This window comes from Sycon ciliatum, chromosome 9 (assembly GCF_964019385.1).
Source record: "Sycon ciliatum chromosome 9, ocSycCili1.1, whole genome shotgun sequence".
In the NCBI taxonomy this organism is placed as follows: Eukaryota; Metazoa; Porifera; class Calcarea; order Leucosolenida; family Sycettidae; genus Sycon; species Sycon ciliatum.
Window position 1 is genome coordinate 6,152,696 of NC_088651.1, and position 18,327 is coordinate 6,171,022.

The following is an 18,327-nucleotide window of genomic DNA, read 5'->3' on the forward strand; positions in this document are numbered from 1 at the left end:
GCAGCAACAGTAGCGACAGCATCAGCAGCAGCAGCAGCCACAGCAGCAACAGCAGCAGCATCAGCAGCAGCATCAGCAGCAGCGACACCAGCAGCAGCGACACCAGCAGCAGCGACACCAGCAGCAGCAGCGACAGCAGCAGCAGCGACAGCAGCAGCAGCGACAGCAGCAGCAGCGACAGCAGCAGCAGCAACAGCAACAGCAGCGACAGCAGCAGCAGCAGCAACAGTAACGACAGCATCAGCAACAGCAGCAGCAGCAACAGCGACAGCAGTAACAACAGCAGCAGCAACAGCAGTAGCGACAGCATCAGTAACAGCAGCAGCAGCGACAGCAACAGCGACAGCAGCAGCAGCCTCATCATCATCATCAGCATCAGCAGCAGCAGCAGCAGCCGCAGCAGCAGCAGCAGCAGCAGCAGCAGCAAGGAGATGATAGAGAAGTAAACATGTACAGAAGAAGAGAGAGCAGGTACTGGCACATCTGTACAACACTGCCATGTTATTCTATGAGTGTACTTGGGTGCATGCCTACATGTATGCATGTTCCAGTGTACATTTCTACATGTGACCCATGAAAGGGCATAGGAACACAAGGCAGTGTCATCAGACTATCGTACTGCAATGTTCTGCATCTTTCAAACAACTGACAGAATTGTGCAGTTGTAGACCGGCTGGAGAGAAAACTCGATAATAACGTTGATCCACGAGCGGGATTCAAACCTAGCAACCCTGTCTTTCTGGGACAGTGCCCTGCCCATTAGACAACCGGGGATCACAAGCACACACACCCGTGGCTCCTTCTTGCTACAATATTTTTAAACGTCTAACCTTGGATACATGTGCAAATATGTCAGCGATGATTCTCATTGACGGTTCCGGTGGATAGATGTAGGTATTGCGGACCATGAACTCTTTAAGGATGTCGTTCTGGATCGTACCGGATAACTTGGACGGATCCACACCCTGAATTCAAACAGAAAGACGTGCAGGCACATGCGCACACGCACATACGCGCGCGCAGACACACACGCACATACGCGCGTGCAGACACACACGCACACACACGCACCCGCACACCCACACACGTACACACGCACGCGCGCACACACACACACTCACACACCCAGACCCACACACACCCAGACCCCCACACACACGCACGCACACAAGCACGCGCGCGCACACACACACACACACACACACACACACACATGCACACACACATACACCTTGAACTTGACCTTGAACACCCATCCACAATCAAGATGCTAGCGGTGTCAGACAGAGCAGAAGCGGGAATGTCTCTTGAAATCTCCAGGGCGGGGGAAGACACGACCGCATACGCAGCAACATTCCTTCACCACCAACCAGTGAATTTTCGATTCAGTACAATGTCATGTCCTATGCCATAGAATTGTTTTTCTTTCTTTTGAAACGTGGATCAAAGCTCTTTTTCGGGCAAAAGAAACGCAATGGATGAAAATGCAATACAAAGGCAAGCCCAGAAAACAAGAAAAATAAGAAGAGGTTTTCGCGCGTACCTGCTCCTCCCCAGCCACAATAAACATTGCCAGAATAGGCAGGACTGCACCGTTCATCGTCATGGATACGGAGATCTTGTCAAGTGGAATGCCATCAAACAGGACCTACGGGACGCACAGACATATTTTAAAAAAAGCGTGCAGACACACACACACACACACATACCAAAGCATACAAATAAATACTTGGAGGTAGGTAGATGCACAGACACGCATGCACACACGCACACACAGGAAAAGATCGAGCAAAGGCATACATTGGCACAAGAAACAAACTGTAGTGCTGCTCAACGGAATCCAATCACGCGAGTCAACAAGTACGCACCGAGCGCTGGGCAGCCCCAGACCTGCAAACATTGGGCTGTGCACTGGTGCAGGGCACTGTGCAGTCCCAGACCTGCAAACACTGGGCTGCGCATGGGTGCTGTGCACCGATTCCGTCAACATGTCATCATGAGATAGGATATCAATTATCAGCAGCGGCGGATCCAGCGATCTCTACAGGGGGGGTTCCAATATAGTCAAAACTGAATACTGAGTAGCTGATACATGTGCTAGTACATGGACACGCATCTGGTTGCCAGTAGTACATTTATGAAATTTAGGGGGTTCTGCGGAACCCCTGGAATGCCTCCTGGATCCGCCACTGATATCACTGAACAACACTGTAGTTATGACAAGACAGGCCCGGCGGAACCGGTCCGGTTGGTCAGGCCATGGCCGGACCAACCTTTTGGCCACCAACGTGTGTTTACTGCTGAGGAGGTCATGTGTATACTAGTACCCTCCATATCATACACAAACTGTATGAAAGTCATGTGTATACCCTCCATATCATACACAAACTGTATGAAAGTCATGTGTATACCCTCCATATCATACACAAACTGTATGAAAGTCATGTGTATACCCTCCATATCATACACAAACTATATGAAGACTAGGGTATGGCAGGACCAATCAAAAAAAATTTAAAACCAGTCCTGCAAGCCTATCATCACAGCACTGGCAGTACAAGTTTGTCATGTACCTTCATGTCTTCCACAGTATCAATAGCCACACCAGCCATACCAACATCACCCAGGACACGCGGATTGTCAGAATCATATCTGAAGTAGGAACATAAAAATGAACAAACAAAACAGGATGATACAGTTGAGAAGAGTGCAAACAGGGTATTTCCCCTGTGTCAAAGTCACACCAGTGCAGGCCTGTGCATGCTTTACTTAAAAAACTGGTCCCTGGCACTAGCCTGACGCCATTCTCCATCGTACTCCCCCTGGCCTGTATACAGATATGACGCCGAACACAGCGGCAAAGACAACAGCAAGACTGGCTAGCATTTAATACAGTGTAGCAGACCAAGCAGACCAAGGCAGACCAAGGCAGCAGCAGTAACGGCAGCAGCAGTAACGGCAGCAGCAGCAGCATCAACACCACCAACAACAATAGCACTAGCAGCAGCAGCACACCGCTATAAAGACTTACCCTCGATGCGTGGCCAGATCAAAGGCTACACTCAAACCTTGCTGACCGGCTGCAAGATTCTTGCGATAAAACTTGTTGCTCTCTTCCACTGTGCTGAAGCCAGCATACTATGCACATGTATGGACATACGCACACACACACGCACACACACACAAACACGCACGCGCGTGCGCATGCACACCCGCACACATACATGTGCATAAACACAAGCTAGCAGACGTGCCACTGGTTCCTAGCTTACACCTCAAATAGACCTCCCACGTACTTGTAAACAACATTCCCGAATAGGCCTTCAGCTGCACAAAATGAACAAACTACCGATATTTCGCCCATTGGGCATCATCAGGTCATTGGCCTGGTTAATGAGTGGGTGCGTGTGTTAGGCCTAGCCCAAATTTGCCGGCAATTCTTCCAGCAAAATATCGAAATTTCCCACGAAAAGAAATTGCTGGCAAGTTCCGAGCAAAATATCGAATTTACAGAGGATCCGGGTGTGTTTTGGCGATTTTATTCAAATTTCTTTGGTTTCATTGGGCCAACGTAGTGCTGAAGTAGCTCGTGCAGGTTGTCAAGGGTACATAAATTTGAAATCATGCTACAAAATCCGGAATACTGACACCATTATAAGTTTTGCTTTCCTCATTAGAGTCACCATCCACTTTTACCAAAGTAGACGGTTCATTCGAAGCCATTTTTGCCACAAAGCAGGAGCAAAATGGAGCAAATTATCGGAAACGAAAGGCAATGCCAAGCAAAATATGGAAAGTGCTAGGGCAAAATTTGCCGGCAAAATATCGAAGCGCCCCGAGCAAATTTGGGCTAGGCCTAGCGTGTGTGCGTGATCACGTGACTGATCACATGACTGATCACATGACTGATCACGTGACTGATCACATGACCGATGACCCAGGTAAAGAGCAGGCATAGCGAGGGTCCGCAGCTACTACTAGTACTGTAGTAGTAGTTTACCTGTCTGATTGTCCATGGTCGCTGAGTGTACATGGTGGCATAGGGGCCGCGCGTGTAAGGGTATTCCCCAGGTATTTCGTCCTGGCTGTCGGGAACGTCATTCTTCGTGTACACTGGCCTGAACGTCACACCCTGAACAGAGATGGACGGACAGACGGAGGGACGGAAAAAACAGACGGACGGATGAACCAACAGACACACAAGCAAACAGACAGACGAACAAACAGGCAAACAAACGAAAAAACCGGACATACATAGAGGAAGAACAGATGACAGGCACCGTGCAAAAAGGCAAAACAAAGTATAAATCTTCTCAAGTCCCCCCCCCCCCCCCCCCTACATACACACATACATGAGCCACTAGGGCACATGCCTTGGCAATTTCAAATACCTACCACATGTTCTGATTATAGAAAGCCTGTTATTGTGTCGAACACTACTACTGCTTACAGGGTACTTACTCAATGCACATAGCTATTGAGCACTCAAAGCAGTCTGGAATTCTGGACCCTGGAATTACATGCGTGTGAGTGTGTGTGTGTGTGTGTGTGTGTGTCCCATATGGTGCAGTGGTATGTGCAGCGATTTCCAATCGATAGGTTGCGGGTTCGATTCCCGACGATTATGGTCACACACGTCTTTCTTCTCTTTCTCAGACTCTTCCTGACTTTTCTTTCATTCTCCTGGGTGGTTACCAACAGCCAGTGCATGCCGGAGTATGTGGTGTGATGTGTGTGCGGGAAAAAAAGAAAAAAAGAAAAAGACCAAAAATAGGGATTCACTGGCCAGAAAAGGTCACTTCAAATAGCTGTATGGTGTAGACCAGGCTGAATAGTGACGGTCAATTCTATAGCCTTGCAAGCTGTTGAATGGTGCAATCCCAGCACAAGTTGCTATGGCTTCTGCCGTAGCATTGCTATCATCGCCTCTGGCGATGGGCGTCAAAAAGTGAAGGTCAAAGGTCAAAGGTGTGTGTGTGTGTGTGTGTGTGTGTGTGTGTGTGTGTGTGTGTGTGTGTGTGTGTGTGTGTGTGTGTGTAAGCGTGTATGTACCTCACTTCCAGCGCAATGTTTCGCGCAGAACAAACTGAAAACAGACAGGGAAATGTGTAGGCTGGGCATCACTAGTGAACCTAAAAATGTGTACGTGTGTGTGTGTGTGTGTGTGTGTGTGTGTGTGTGTGTATGTGTGCGTGCGAGTGTGTGTTAGTGTGTGTGCGAGCGTGTGTGCGTGCGAGTGCGTGTGTTCCTCACCTCGGGCGACTTCCAGTGCAAGGTGTCGCGCAGGTCCTTGCCACGCAGCTCCTTCTTGGCCAGCTCATTCCAGCGATCTTGTGAGGTGGTGGTGGACGAAGCACTGCGTGTTACTTGACAAGTATTCTGCACCAAACCAAAACCAACATAGAAGCGCAAGCATTGACAGATGACACAATAAGCGACTACACAACAAATGGAGTGTTAGTATTTGTTACAAAACATGATTGTGAAATAACAAACAAGGCCGGTCTAGGCAGCTCGAGGTAGAGTGCTCAATGCACGAATGTGCAGAGCAGTATACACACACAACAGAGGCGAAAGGCTGTGTTAATGTTAGCTGTAACTTTAAGTTTCATTGTGAAATATGTTTACTAGAGACAGACACATTAATTTTAGTATTAGTATTAATAATTACCCCCCCCCCCCCCCCACACACACACATGTGCAGGCAGATAGACAGACAGACAGACAGATACACACACACACCCCACACAGACAAACACACCATCCCCCCCCCCCCCCCCACACACACACACTTGAGCAAGCACCAGCACAAAGAGTACACTCTCCCATAATAGGGAGGTTTCGTTCTACGTAATCCAGGGAGCGAGGGCAACTTTCATACGTAAATCTCTCCACGGATTTCCATAGGAAAGCTGTTTCCTACGTTGGGTCCTCCGCATCGCGTAGGACTTTTAGAAATATTTTTCGCATTTTCCGGATTTCTCCATGGCAACGTTCAAGCCGCACGACACACAAGGTACACACCACGTGGAAAACAAAATGGAAACGCGGTTTCGGTTCGTGATGCATGTGGTGGGCGCATGCAGCCAACGCGTCTCCAAAGCAACAAGGCATGCTTAGCAGTCGTGGAAAAATGATCACGTAGAGCGAAACTCAACAGCGCTGATTTTTATGTATGAAAATTACGTGCAGTTCCCACGTTATTTTCATACGCATAGTAAAACCTGTCAAGGCGACCACTCGAATAAAGCGACCACCTGTCCTAGAAGACCACTGAAACCAGCACCAAGGGATGCTATTTCCAGTCAAATGACCCTGGATAAGGAGACCACCTGGTAAAAGAGACCGGGTTTAGAAGGTCCCTTGAGCGGTCGTTTTAGACAGGTTTTACTGTAATTACGTAGAGCGAAACCTCCCTAATATGCTGTGTCTACCCGTTACCAGGGCAACAAGTTCAGTGCACTGGTGTTAGACGAGATAGGGACTTTCCCTGCCCCCAAGTGGCCATAGAGTTATGACTGTAGAGTGTGGACTGCACACTGGGGGAGAAAAAAAGCTCCACAGACAGTAAGAGTGTGCCATTCAGGAGGGATCGTTGAGGGAATTTCTTCATAATCATGTTGGGAATCTTGCATAACTTCACTCTGACTGAAAACGCCTAATCAATAAGAAACGGCTGCACTGTAGCGTCTGCAAGTCTTGGCCATCCTCTAAGGCTAACATGAAGCCCAACTGCCACACTTTCTCTTGTGAATTGAATATAATTATATTGCTTAAGTTACCTCAGACCCCACATGAGATCAGATCAGCCACAAAATTATTATTTTACTTCCCCAAGCACATGTCCCAACCCCATCTTCATATCTCTGTGATTTTACTTGACAAGAAAGTCATACTCGATTGCAGGTTGCGCCGTTCCTTGGCCTCCGTGTTTCGCGTGGAAAAAATTCGGGGGGGGGGGGGGGGTGTGATTCATCCTCAGATCAGCAATTCAGCAGCAGCTGGACTGCAATCAGCCTACTTGGTGTCAAAAGTCACAGGACATCTGCCAGTGTGTGTGTGTGTGTGTGGTCCTACATCCTGCTCGCAACCCAGTCTGCATGAACAGTGCGGAGACAGCATGAGGCACGAGCAGAAGTACCAGTGTTCTCTCGGCGTGAATTCAGAAATCAGCGCCAGAAGCTGGCGCTAAAAACACAGCTGGCCACACTTAGCGAAGCGACAAGGCTTCTCCCAAAGCGACAGTCGTTTTAATTTCCAGTGCAATATTATGGAAAAATCTAGTTCAGTTCGGCCTTAGAAAGGGCTCTAGCTCTGTGCACTTGGCTGCACACAAGTGTAATGTCAAATAACAGAAATCTACAATTTTGATGATTGACTATCAGCCAATAAGAACAGGGAGAGGCCATTTGCGGGTCCGTGAGTACAAGCTGGGCGTGCTGGTGTTCATTGATTGAGTTATGACTAGAACCTGTCCACGGCACAGTACTAGTATGTAGGAGAGTGAATATGCAGCGAAATCCCTGTTTCAAACACTGCAGCCCAAATTTAGCAATGCTCTTTGAGTTGGTGATATGCAGTGAGGTCTAGCAAAGCTGTCGTTCTTACTTGCAACAAGCCGGAGCGTGATGCAGCACGCACGACCCTCCACGACCTCAGCATGGCCAGGTAAGGCACTGTCCACAAACTGAAAATGATATTTACTGGGGTCAAAATGAATGAATTGCAAAATTCTCAACAAGTCTTCACTGAACATGAAACGTCAGCTATCTCGAACAAACGGCTTGGTGGGTGAAAGCAAGCAGAGAGATTGAGTGGAGGCTCTCTGGCAACAGCTCAATGAAGCCACAACATGTAGACTTTATTTTTCTCAGGTATTGACTTCACAGTCTCAGCGATCCTGTCATGTCGAAGGGAAGTTGAGAGTCATGCAGGAGAAAAAAAGTTCGATCCGGATTCGAGTGCGCATAAGCTCGCTCATTCTCATACATAATAATTATACATGTGCGTTGGTCGGAGACCGGAAAAAGAAGAAAAAAATCAGCGCCCAACGTGGGGCTCGAACCCACGACCCTGAGATTAAGAGTCTCATGCTCTACCGACTGAGCTAGCCGGGCTGCTTGAAAACGTAAAGTTTGACTAGAGATTTCAAGGACAGTCACTTCTTTTGGTATCATGCACATACTGTGACATAGTCATTCGCTGAGGAGTAGTAAAATTCCGGTATTTTACTATTCACTGCAGCTCCTGAACATTCAGCGGGGGGGGGGGGGGGGGGGGGGAGGAGAGGAAGGCTAGATTAGAGAGTCGTCACCGAAACGTTTGGATACAACTACCTGGGGTAGATCCACCAGCCAGAGACCAAAGGCCGAAATCCCATTTGCCACGTCCATGTTACCCTTGCAAAGTTTGTATTGTCATGTCAGGGGCGTAGCAGCCGCTCCGGCCGGACCACTTTTTCGCCCGACCACGACCACCATAGTAAAACAATGCCAAAAGTGCCCAGAATGCAGGATTTTGCACCCTAATTTCACCGAAGGATGTACCCAGAGTGCTGACAGTGCTCAACACCACAAAGGCAGAGCGTAATACACAACAGAACAACAAGGACAATCAAGGCTTGTTTGCTGCTACTTTAAGTTTCATGCGTGAGCATGACACCCTAATTTCCAAAAAAATTACGGGGGCAGATCCCCCGAACCCCCCCCCCCCCCCCCCGGCCGGACCACCGCCAATGGCGGTGCTACGCGCCTGCATGTGGCATTTGCCAGGCCACAAGTTCTCTATCTCCGCCCCGATTATGATGGACTCTTGAAAAAATGTCATCCAAAGTCTTGCACCAATTATTGTATGTACCAGAGGGAGTCGTAAAAGTCGTAGGTATTTTACGACTCTCTGGTGGTATGTACCCATGTGAAGGACGACCAACAGTCATGTACACAAATCGTAGTACATGTCACACAGTCATGTACATGTACAGTGCTCCTCAATGAAATCCAGTCGCGTCACTCAAGTACGCGCCGTGTGTTGTGCAGCCCTAGACCTGCGAACACTGCGCTGCGAAATGGTGCAAGGCGCAAACTTGAGTGATGGGACTGGATTTCATTGAGCAGAAGTCTGGACTGTAGATAAAATACACATGTATAGCAGCTGCGTAAGACTGAGTACTAGGAACAGAAGCCCCCGCGATGATGGCACAAACATTGGAAAGACGGAAAGGAGTGTGCAGTGTTCTAGCTAGGACAGAAAAATACACCTGGTAGCCGGAGCTGCGAACACTGGGGTGTGAGCTGGTACGTGCAGGGCACAAACTTGACTCGTGCCCGTATTGGATTTCATTGAGCAGCACTGTATCCAGTCACATGCTGCAGGTGACGTATGCACAGATAGCACAGTATAGGCCTTGGCGGATAATGCCGGCAGAAAAATTGGCAGAATTCGATACTTTTTCTGGTACGTTTCATGCATGTTTGGTATGTGGATAAAGAAACGGAGCAGAATTCGAGGAATTGCCCGCCATACGGTTTGTATGGTTCTGCCAATTTCACTGCTTTTCGAGCAGAATCTGCCACCTTTTCGAGCAGAATCCGCCAAGGCCTAGCACAGTACATGTATGTACAGTCAAACCTGGTGTAAAGGACCTCTCGTTTTAGCGATCACCTGCTCTTAAATTAACGACCGTTTTTCCATGCACAGCCATTTCTACACAGACGGCACTGTGGGACCTGGTTCTAAAGACCACCTGGCTTTAACGACCGCGTTTGCTTGCAGCGTGGGGTGGTGGTTTTATTGTACTATTAGTGGTCATCCTTTCCTCCAAAATTCCTTTTCAACTTTTTTAAATGATGGCACCAACATTTCGTGATCATAGATGATGGCGATGATCACATTTTACGCAAGTTCAAGACTCAAAACGGACGTTTTTCAGGGACTGTTCGTGGAAGGAGTACTAGAAGATTCATTGCTAGAAGAGTTAGACATTCTGTGTGGGGGTGAATTATTGGAGTTACAGTATACATGCATGCACATGTAATGTTACATGCAGTGATGCCATGGCCAAATGCATCTGGGTCTCATGCAGTGCAGGTGGACCACGGCAGCTGCACTGCATGCAAGAGTACATACTAGGGAGTACGACTGTACTCTTGCTACTACACGTACTGTAACAAACGGCTACGGGACCACATGCACGGCACACATCTGCGCTGTTCTAGGGCCGAGCGCGACGTCGCACCATTAAACATGCACATTAATTTTCTGTTTTCTTTGGCCATGCGCAGCTCACAATAATAATAATAATGGTCTAGGTCACAAGCACGATCAGGGAGTCGTCCTGACAAGCACCATCAGGGAGTCGTCCTAACAAGCAGCATTTAGTTGGTTCATTAGAACATGAACTTCGCATGGTGGGCTACATCACCAATGCAAGTTGCCGACTCTGCAGCTACCCAGGCGTCTGTGTACAGGATTCTGTATGCACTTCTATGACACTACTCTCCCCCCCCCCCCCCACACACATGCACGCAGGTGTAGTTCAAGCCACACAGTTATTACGATTGTATCCAACACGGTAGTCACTAAACTGTACAATGCAATAAGTAGGTCTCAAAGATACACCGGGGCACACAGGGTACGTACGCAGCACGGGGTGCGCCATACCGGCATGCGGGGAAACAGCGGCAACAGCGATGGGGAGAAGCAGACAAAAGCAACTACATTACATTACAAATACCAGCATTTTATAAAAGCACAACGATCGACAAAGCAAGAGGGATGAACAAGCAGATACGCGTACACACATGCATCACTGTCACTGTCGTAGCAGACTTTCCATGACTACGTGGTGCAGTCCAGCGAAAGAAAAGCACGCAGGGAGCTACTTGCCACTTGTGCAACTACGCGGGGGGAGATAAAGACACTGACAGGCAGGCTTTGACACGTCATTCAGTGTGTGCTCTGTCAGAGTTTCTGAAATACTAGACGGGGGGGGGGGGGGGGGGGGGGCAGTGAACTGATACAAGTATAGGGTCATCAATCGAGGTACAAAACGAACAACGTTAAAAAAAGGATAATTATTCCAGCTGTCGTGCTGAACTACAGAAACACCCACAGCGTAACATCTACACACGCACAAACACGTACATACTTACATACCTATACGTATACACATGTAGCAGGTCTTCACAAAACCAACAGGCGTACAAGACCAGCAGCAGCAGCAGCGAAAGCTGGAGAGGAAGGCAAGGCTCGTGGACAACTAGCTACCTAGCCAGCTGCAGCAGTGTTTCAACCATTCAGTCATTCAACAGCTGTCTGCTGAGTATGGTGTCGCCGGGACAAACTCTTCGACACGGGCGAGAACGCAAGTGCCAACGACTTAGCAAAACTGCAGGAAGAACAGATGACAAGGAGACACACAGAAAACACATAATAACATGGTAACCAGGCCAGGTAGGACATATAATTGGCAGGACGGGACTCAGTTAAAAAAAAGTTCTATTCCAGGCAAAACAGAATTTTCAAAACCAAAAAGGCAGCAAGACTGGCTCAGATCTTTCCAGCTTGAGCTGGACTGGCTTGGGTTAGAATTATTACTACAGTAAAACCCGGTGTAAGCGACCTCTGGGTTTAGCGACCACCTGCTCTTACCGACCGTTCTTCCATGCACGGACAGTTCTGCACAGACACTGCGGGACCTGGGTCTAAAGACCGTCTGGCTTTAACGACCTCTTTTGCTTGCACCGTGGGGTGGTCGCTTAACCCTTTGGAAATGCACTGATCACACGACGTCGGGAGATAGCCGCAATTGCAAGTATATTCGTTCCAATTTCCATCATAACGCTGGTTCTACTACACCGATTTTGACGATCTTGGGCTCGTTGGAAAGCTCTTGGAACGAGGATAACAGCGAGCCCAAACTCATTCAGGAGAGCGATTGCTGTCTGCTACTGAATGCCAGGAACGCCAGCTGAATACCAAATCCAAACCGGGAATAGTCCTTGTCTCGCCATTTCACTCGTGCTAGCTCAAAATCATTCAAATTTTTTCTAACAGACTCACAAAAGCCGTGACAAAAAGCGCAGGGAGTGATGTCACACGCTGCGTGGGCAGGAAGAGGGAAAATCCCACTTTTGAACGAAATTTGCACTTCGCTGACGCATGAGAAATCGAGCGAACGTTCGAGCACTTGCCGCTCTGTTATACTAGCTTGTATCGACCCCGGAGTTTTTCGAGCCGACAGCTTAGATTCTCTGCTACCTCGTAGGTATTTCGATTGTTGAATTCGGTTGAGATTTGACTTAGTTGTGACTCGTTGAGTGCACTTGCACACATGACATTGGCATCGTTCGAATTCGAACGATCACCTCCAAAGGGTTAAACCATGTTTTACAGTATTACTATGACCTCACTGGCAGGATGTGTGAGTTAAGCATTAAGCCTAAAAGGAACCCTCATCATAATTATGTGAAGATGGAGCATTGAAACCCTCACCTTCCATCTATGGCCGCAATGCTGACAGAAGACGAATGTTGTCATCGGTTCATCAGAGCTTCTTGTCTGAAGCTATAGCACAGAAGAAAACACAGAGGCCAGTACAGTGTGAAGTGCATTGTACATATCGTACTGGCGAGCACTCCATTGTACATATCGTACTGGCGAGCACTCAATAGAGAGGTTCCGCACTACGTAAAGTTGAGCAACTTTACGCTAGTGGGCGGGAAAAACCCGTGAATTCGCGAGTTTGCACTCCACTTACGGAAAGTTGTCTACGTAGAGTACATAGATAGGGCTCTGATAACGTAGCTGGTCCGTAAGTGGATTGGGGTACAAATTTATGACTCTCTCCCCAGGTCGATCTGGTCGTACACTGCCGCGTTCGGAGTTGCCAAGGGCAGCTACGTGATTTGAAAACTTCGTATGGCGGAACACAGATGCGCATGCAGTTTACGTAAGACTTTCCGTAGATAGACTACGTTTTTTTACTAACGCGATTACGTTATGCGGAACCTCTCTAATGATAGGTACAACATACATGTACTAACAATGAAAGCAACGGGTAACGGGGAATGTGTGTGCATGTGTGTCTGCGTATGCTACACATGCGTCCGTGGTTGCGAAGGTCTCAACAAGCTTGATGGTCTTAGGAGGTACTGTTTGTTTTATGATACATCCACCACTCTTTTTGCGCAGAAGGATTGGAGTGTTGGCAATTCCAAACCCTCGCAACACCACCACACAATACTACAATACTCCACAGTCCACGGCAAGCGTTCTGTCATAAGCAACAGGCATTATGATCAGTCAATCAGCACCATCAAGTCCACGATGAAAGTCACAGGATATCTGGCAGCGTATGGCCCTGCATCCTACACACAAATCCCGTCTGCATGGGGAGTGCGGAGACAGTATGCGGCGCGAGCAGCAGCAGCAGCAAGGCAGCAGGGCACGCTTTCGCTGCTGCTGTAGCTAACCTGGTTGTAAGTACACTTGCGTTGCTTGCACTTGCTGCACTTGAGCAGATCGGTGGTGGTGCCGCTGTTCACGCTCATCTGAGCATCGCGCACGCCTTCCTTGGTGAAGTGCTGGCGTAGCTCCTTCATCTTGTCACTGGCCATTTCCTACGCAGACAAAACGGGCATACATTGTAGGAAGAACGACCAGGCTAGAATTTCACCAAGCACAGCATACCAATGTACACACGGTGACTCAGCTGTGCAGAGACTGCAATACATTAAAATAAGAACGGTCTAGGCTAGGAGGCCGACTCCCCCAGTTCTTCGGCGACCGACAGTACCGTAGCGAGAGGTCTATATAGGGAACCTACCTCTGCCGTCATCTTGGCAAGCTTCTCCGGCGAGATGGCACCAGACATAACGTTAGCGCACAGGCTCGGGTTCTTCGTGTCTTGCAGATTGGCCACGCGACTGCGAACACGATTGCGATACTTACTGTCCAGCTGAGGCATCTCCGAGCAGATAGGTAAGCAGAGGACGGAGAAGTCAAGGCAAGCACTCTTTCCATTACATAGGCACGGCATACTAGTCGTAATGCTCAATATCAATCACTATCGTCTCAGCCTAAACCGAATGTAGCCGCTGGGCGGGAAAGGTCCCCCCCCCCCCCCCCCGTACACTGGACAAGAGGTCCAGCCGAAGGAGGCGCAGTGCCCGCCTTCTCTGATTGAGTGCTCCCTAATTATTTGTTGATTGTTGTGTTTTTCATGCCATTCAATGAAAATGCAGTCGATAGTCAATTTGGGAAAATGGAAAAAATGGGGCCACCATTACAGTACTATTTTGAACTGGCTAGAACCCTGCGGAGCAACAACACCCCACTCCAAACAAACAAACAAACCTACCCACATCCACAACCAACCGGATGCATGCCAGTACGTGCACAAGACACACACACACACACACACACGCACACACACGCACGCACGCACACACACCCCAAGCACATGACAAGAGGATATCTTCTTCGATCGACAGAGCAGTGCGCTGGCAGTGGTCCTCTAAAGGCAGGAAGCAAAACAAACAAAACAGATACGCAAGTCACACTACAATTTGAAGAATTTTCCTCTCGCTGAGGGTGTTCAATGCGCGGACGCTCTTGAATCGACTGGCTTTCGGCTGGCATTACCGTGACATCAGAAGTCAAGGTCTTCGGATCGCGATTCGACATTGAATCATGTAAGCAGGCAATAGCAAACATCAGTACGTACGGTACCACACCAAAACAAAGCAGCTAAACTATCACTGTATGATATCACTTGCAGGCATACGACAGTTGCAACCAAGTTACAAATACCTCTTAGACATTTCGGGCCAGAAAGAGGTGAGGTGCTTCTTACGAGGCGGTTAGATGCAAGCTCAGAACAGCACCAATGAAGTCAATGGTATACCGATCAATAGTAGCACAAACCTCAGGCTCTTCAACAACAAGGTTTTCACAAGTAAACTTTCGTGCCTTCTCTTGTTTACGTGTGAAAATCAGGTGCCCCCGTGCTCCACGCGAGCTATGCGCCTGAGTACTATAAATGGTTTGTGACATTCAGCCAACTTACCATCGGCATCCTCAGAGTTCTTCTGCATGGCCCTACACAGCATCTCGACGCACTTGGATCGTACTGGGTTGCTGGGCATGGGCAAGGTCGGCACGAACTGTGAGCGTGCAGAGAATTCTGCCGACGCCGACTCCGCTGCACGGGAAGCGAACACGAAACAAATACCGGACAAACACAACATTATTTTACAAAGAGGAGGGAACATCATCAGAAGAGCGCAAGGTACAGAGCGGTGAATGAAACACAGCTATGACACGGAAACCGCTTTAGGAGCTGCATCCGCGCCTTGATCCTTGAGGGTGGCGGCGTTCCTGCGGACGTGGAAAACTAGGTCTAACCGAGTATCACGCGAATCGTGTTCATTTACGACACGGAAATACATGTAGCATCATACATACAGACGTAAGGGGTCATCCATAAATATCGAAGTTTTTTTTTCACAAAGCGGAATAATTTCGTTATGGGGTGGGAGGGGGTTGTGTACATGGCCATAGGAGCAGTGACACACTTGCGACTTTTGCATGTTTTATGTCAACATTTTGTTTACGTTTTGAGGGGGAGGGAGGGAGGGGTTGGGTCCAAACTAAAATCATTTGTTTGGGGGAAAAAGTTCGATATTCAAGGACGGCTCCTTAGGAAGAAACACGACTCTGTCTGGCACACATCTACCACCCTCAATACAACTCCAGTACAGACTCCAGGAGGCAGAATGATGGCTTTAACTGGTTCAGATTTTTCTGGATTCGAAAGCGACCCTTACTTTTCACCGATGCTGTTGTTTCCGCAGGGCTCGCTGGCTCTTGTTTGGGTGGGACGTTGGGGGAGTCTCCCATGGCTACTGGTGAGTCTGAGTTGCTCTTGGACTCCGGAGGGTCTGCAGAGCTGGTCTTGCCTGCCTTGCTACCTTTGTTAGATGCTATAGCAAGTAAAACACGCGTACACACACAGATTATGTACATACGCACACACACATACACACATACGCACACACATACACACATACGCGCACACACACACACACACACACACACACACACACACACACACACACACACACACACACAAATGCACACATAATCATGACGAGGACGTTAGATAGGTGCTGCGATTACAACATATCAGGTGAGATGTGTTGGCCAAGTCGCGGACCCCCTGCACTGTGATGCACTAGGCCATGTGAAGCCGCTGCTGGCTCACGCTGTGTACTTACCTCCCATAAGTGGTGCCTCTGACTCACGCTGTGTACTAAAGGGTCGTCGCAAAAGTTTTTCGTTGGGCCATTAGAAAAGTGTCCTTATTAGCGAAGTGTCCTTATATCCGCAATCGTTATTAGCGAAGTGTCCTTATATCCGCAATCGTTATTAGCGAAGTGTCCTTATATCCGCAATCGTTATTAGCGAAGTGTCCTTATATCCGCAATTGTTATTAGCGAAGTGTCCTTATATCTGCAATCGTTATTAGCGAAGTTGCCTGTATACAAGTGACCAGCACTTCAGCAGTCACCGACTCTGAAAGCTGTTGAGTTCTACAACACCAATGTGCTATCACATACACACACACACACACACACACACACGCACACACACACACACACACCACACGCAAAACAAGCCAAGGAGCACCACCACGCGTCCACGCCACTGCTTTACCTGAATCCAGCATCTTCTTCCACGCCTTGATGAGCTTCTTAGCCAGAGTGGACACATCACTGCTGGACGTCTGCTTGCGGATCTTGTTCACACTCATTCCTATCCTCGTTTTCTGCACCAATAACCCAGGAGTCAAAGAGAAATGGTGAGCACATGATGCTCTTTCCTTGGACACTGCAAATTCACAACTCAGTTCACAGTGTGCTAACCCAGTAGGTAGCAACAACATAATTATGTGCCATTGCTACATGTGTGGCAGCTGCAGCTAGAAACAAGTCATGTGGACCAAAGCATAGCAGTTGTTGGAAGTACTGGCGGTCACCAATTGCACAAAGGTTGATTCCTGAACATGACATGGGTAACCAGCTCAAAGCACTGAATATCACTGCAGATGAAAATATGTTGACTTTACGGTGTGCACATGTGTTTGTACATGCATGTACGTGCCTGAATGCGCCTACATTTGATGCGGTCTGTGCGCGTGTGTGCGCGCTCATGCCAAGGGTGTGTGTACGTGTGTGTGTGTGCGCGCGCGTGTGAGAGTTTGTGCGTGCACGCGTGCCTGTTGTTCCAACATGATTTATTGATGTGCATCATGGATGTGAGTTTGACATGCACTTCGAACATTTAGAACGTATCGTGAAATGCTGAGGCTTGCCATGATCTTTCAGGCTGAGATCATCCTCAGTCCCGGGTCTTACAATGCAGTTTGGACAAACTATACCAAGATAGATTCGTAAACGTCCACACAGTCTCACCTCCAAATCCTCCAGAGAGATTGACTGACTCTGCAGAACCTTCAGCAGCTCCAGGGCCTGAGCGTCATCCTAACAATGAAAGCAGCGAACGTAACACAAAAGAGATTCCTGGCCTCCGATTCCGATGCATGGTACATGTACGCGAACAACCAGCCGTTGGTCAACGTGGGACTATCCTTACCAGAGAGTCCTCCGTCATCATCTTCTCCAGCTGCTTGCTCACTTTCATTACATCCATGATGGACAGTCAAATCTTTACGTGCACACACGTCTTGACTTCTACACTTTTAGAGAATGTTCTCAGAACGTTTTTTCTTGGTTTCGTATGATGGCAACGCCTGCCGCGCCCCGGGTTCAAACAGGGTATCACCTACGCTAGACTGGAAGCAGTTTATGATTGGTCCTCCCTGCTCTAGCACACACGACTCTCTCCAGTGAGAAAGCAAGACTTTCCACAGACTGACTTGACTGCAAAATAGCTCGATGCCGCTGACATGAATGAGTTCAGATCTTTTTGCACAAGAACCTGCAAATTTTAGCCGCCCAGGTGAAAATCCAAACAATAGAAAGAAATGACGTAACTACAGTCCATTCAGAAAAAAATGAACTTCTAGCTTTTGGCCATAAATGGGTCAAACGTTGAGTTTTTTTAGAATTTTTTTCTGCAATCCCATATGGAATCCTCTTCCAATTATGTTTCTGAAGTTTTTTTGTCCAAAAAGCAAGCCATAGCAAGAATAGGATTTCGGCCAGGTTTTGCCCCAAAAGCACTGAATTGGGAAAAACCATCAAAATCCAGGCCGTTTGACCCCGCCTGCAACAGTGCATTCTGCGGTTCGAACCCCAGTTCAGG

At 48.3% G+C, this 18,327-nt stretch overlaps 3 protein-coding genes and 1 non-coding gene across 4 annotated transcripts in view; 1 reads left to right on the forward strand and 3 right to left on the reverse strand.

Annotated features, from left to right (window-relative positions):
* The window catches only part of LOC135825027 (uncharacterized), a gene marked incomplete at both ends in the record, with an annotated part of 615 nt that extends 268 nt beyond the window's left edge, over nt 1-347 (forward strand). The window contains one exon of the mRNA XM_065337764.1: nt 1-347. This exon is cut by the window's left edge and continues 268 nt beyond it. Within this exon, the coding sequence (XP_065193836.1) occupies nt 1-347 (347 nt within the window).
* The window catches only part of LOC135825367 (methylmalonyl-CoA mutase, mitochondrial-like), a 19,720-nt gene extending 11,797 nt beyond the window's left edge, over nt 1-7,923 (reverse strand). Inside the window, exons 1-7 of the mRNA XM_065338102.1 lie at nt 7,609-7,923; nt 5,254-5,379; nt 4,001-4,132; nt 3,032-3,138; nt 2,574-2,652; nt 1,544-1,648; nt 831-965 (exon numbers count right to left, since the gene is read on the reverse strand). Coding sequence (XP_065194174.1) covers nt 831-965; nt 1,544-1,648; nt 2,574-2,652; nt 3,032-3,138; nt 4,001-4,132; nt 5,254-5,379; nt 7,609-7,662 — 738 coding nt within the window. The 5' untranslated portion in view covers nt 7,663-7,923. The remainder of the gene's footprint in view (nt 1-830; nt 966-1,543; nt 1,649-2,573; nt 2,653-3,031; nt 3,139-4,000; nt 4,133-5,253; nt 5,380-7,608) is intronic.
* A 121-nt stretch (nt 7,924-8,044) lies between these two features.
* Nucleotides 8,045-8,117, reverse strand: Trnak-cuu (transfer RNA lysine (anticodon CUU)). Its single transcript has one exon. It is a non-coding gene; the product is annotated as a tRNA-Lys (tRNA).
* Nucleotides 8,118-10,533: 2,416 nt separating this feature from the next.
* On the reverse strand, nt 10,534-17,982 carry LOC135825095 (transcription elongation factor A protein 2-like). Its single transcript, XM_065337834.1, has 10 exons — nt 17,656-17,982; nt 17,475-17,543; nt 16,717-16,828; nt 15,828-15,983; nt 15,068-15,202; nt 14,477-14,515; nt 13,826-13,980; nt 13,473-13,619; nt 12,493-12,564; nt 10,534-11,386 (listed from the first exon to the last, which is right to left on the reverse strand). Exons 1-10 carry the CDS (start codon nt 17,710-17,712, stop codon nt 11,378-11,380), a joined length of 951 nt encoding a protein of 316 aa, XP_065193906.1. The 5' UTR covers nt 17,713-17,982; the 3' UTR covers nt 10,534-11,377.
* Nucleotides 17,983-18,327: the final 345 nt, after the last annotated feature.

What these genes read in the sequence shown, in the direction of transcription:
- LOC135825095 (XM_065337834.1), bottom strand. Translation starts at nt 17,712, where the DNA reads ATGGATGTAATGAAAGTGAGCAAGCAGCTGGAGAAGATGATGACGGAG. An exon ending in TGATGACGGAGGACTCTCTG is followed by an intron (nt 17,544 to 17,655) that starts GTAAGGATAGTC and finishes TTTCATTGTTAG; the next exon opens with GATGACGCTCAGGCCCTGGA. An exon ending in GCAAGTGTACTTACAACCAG is followed by an intron (nt 12,565 to 13,472) that starts GTTAGCTACAGC and finishes TCTGTGCTATAG; the next exon opens with CTTCAGACAAGAAGCTCTGA.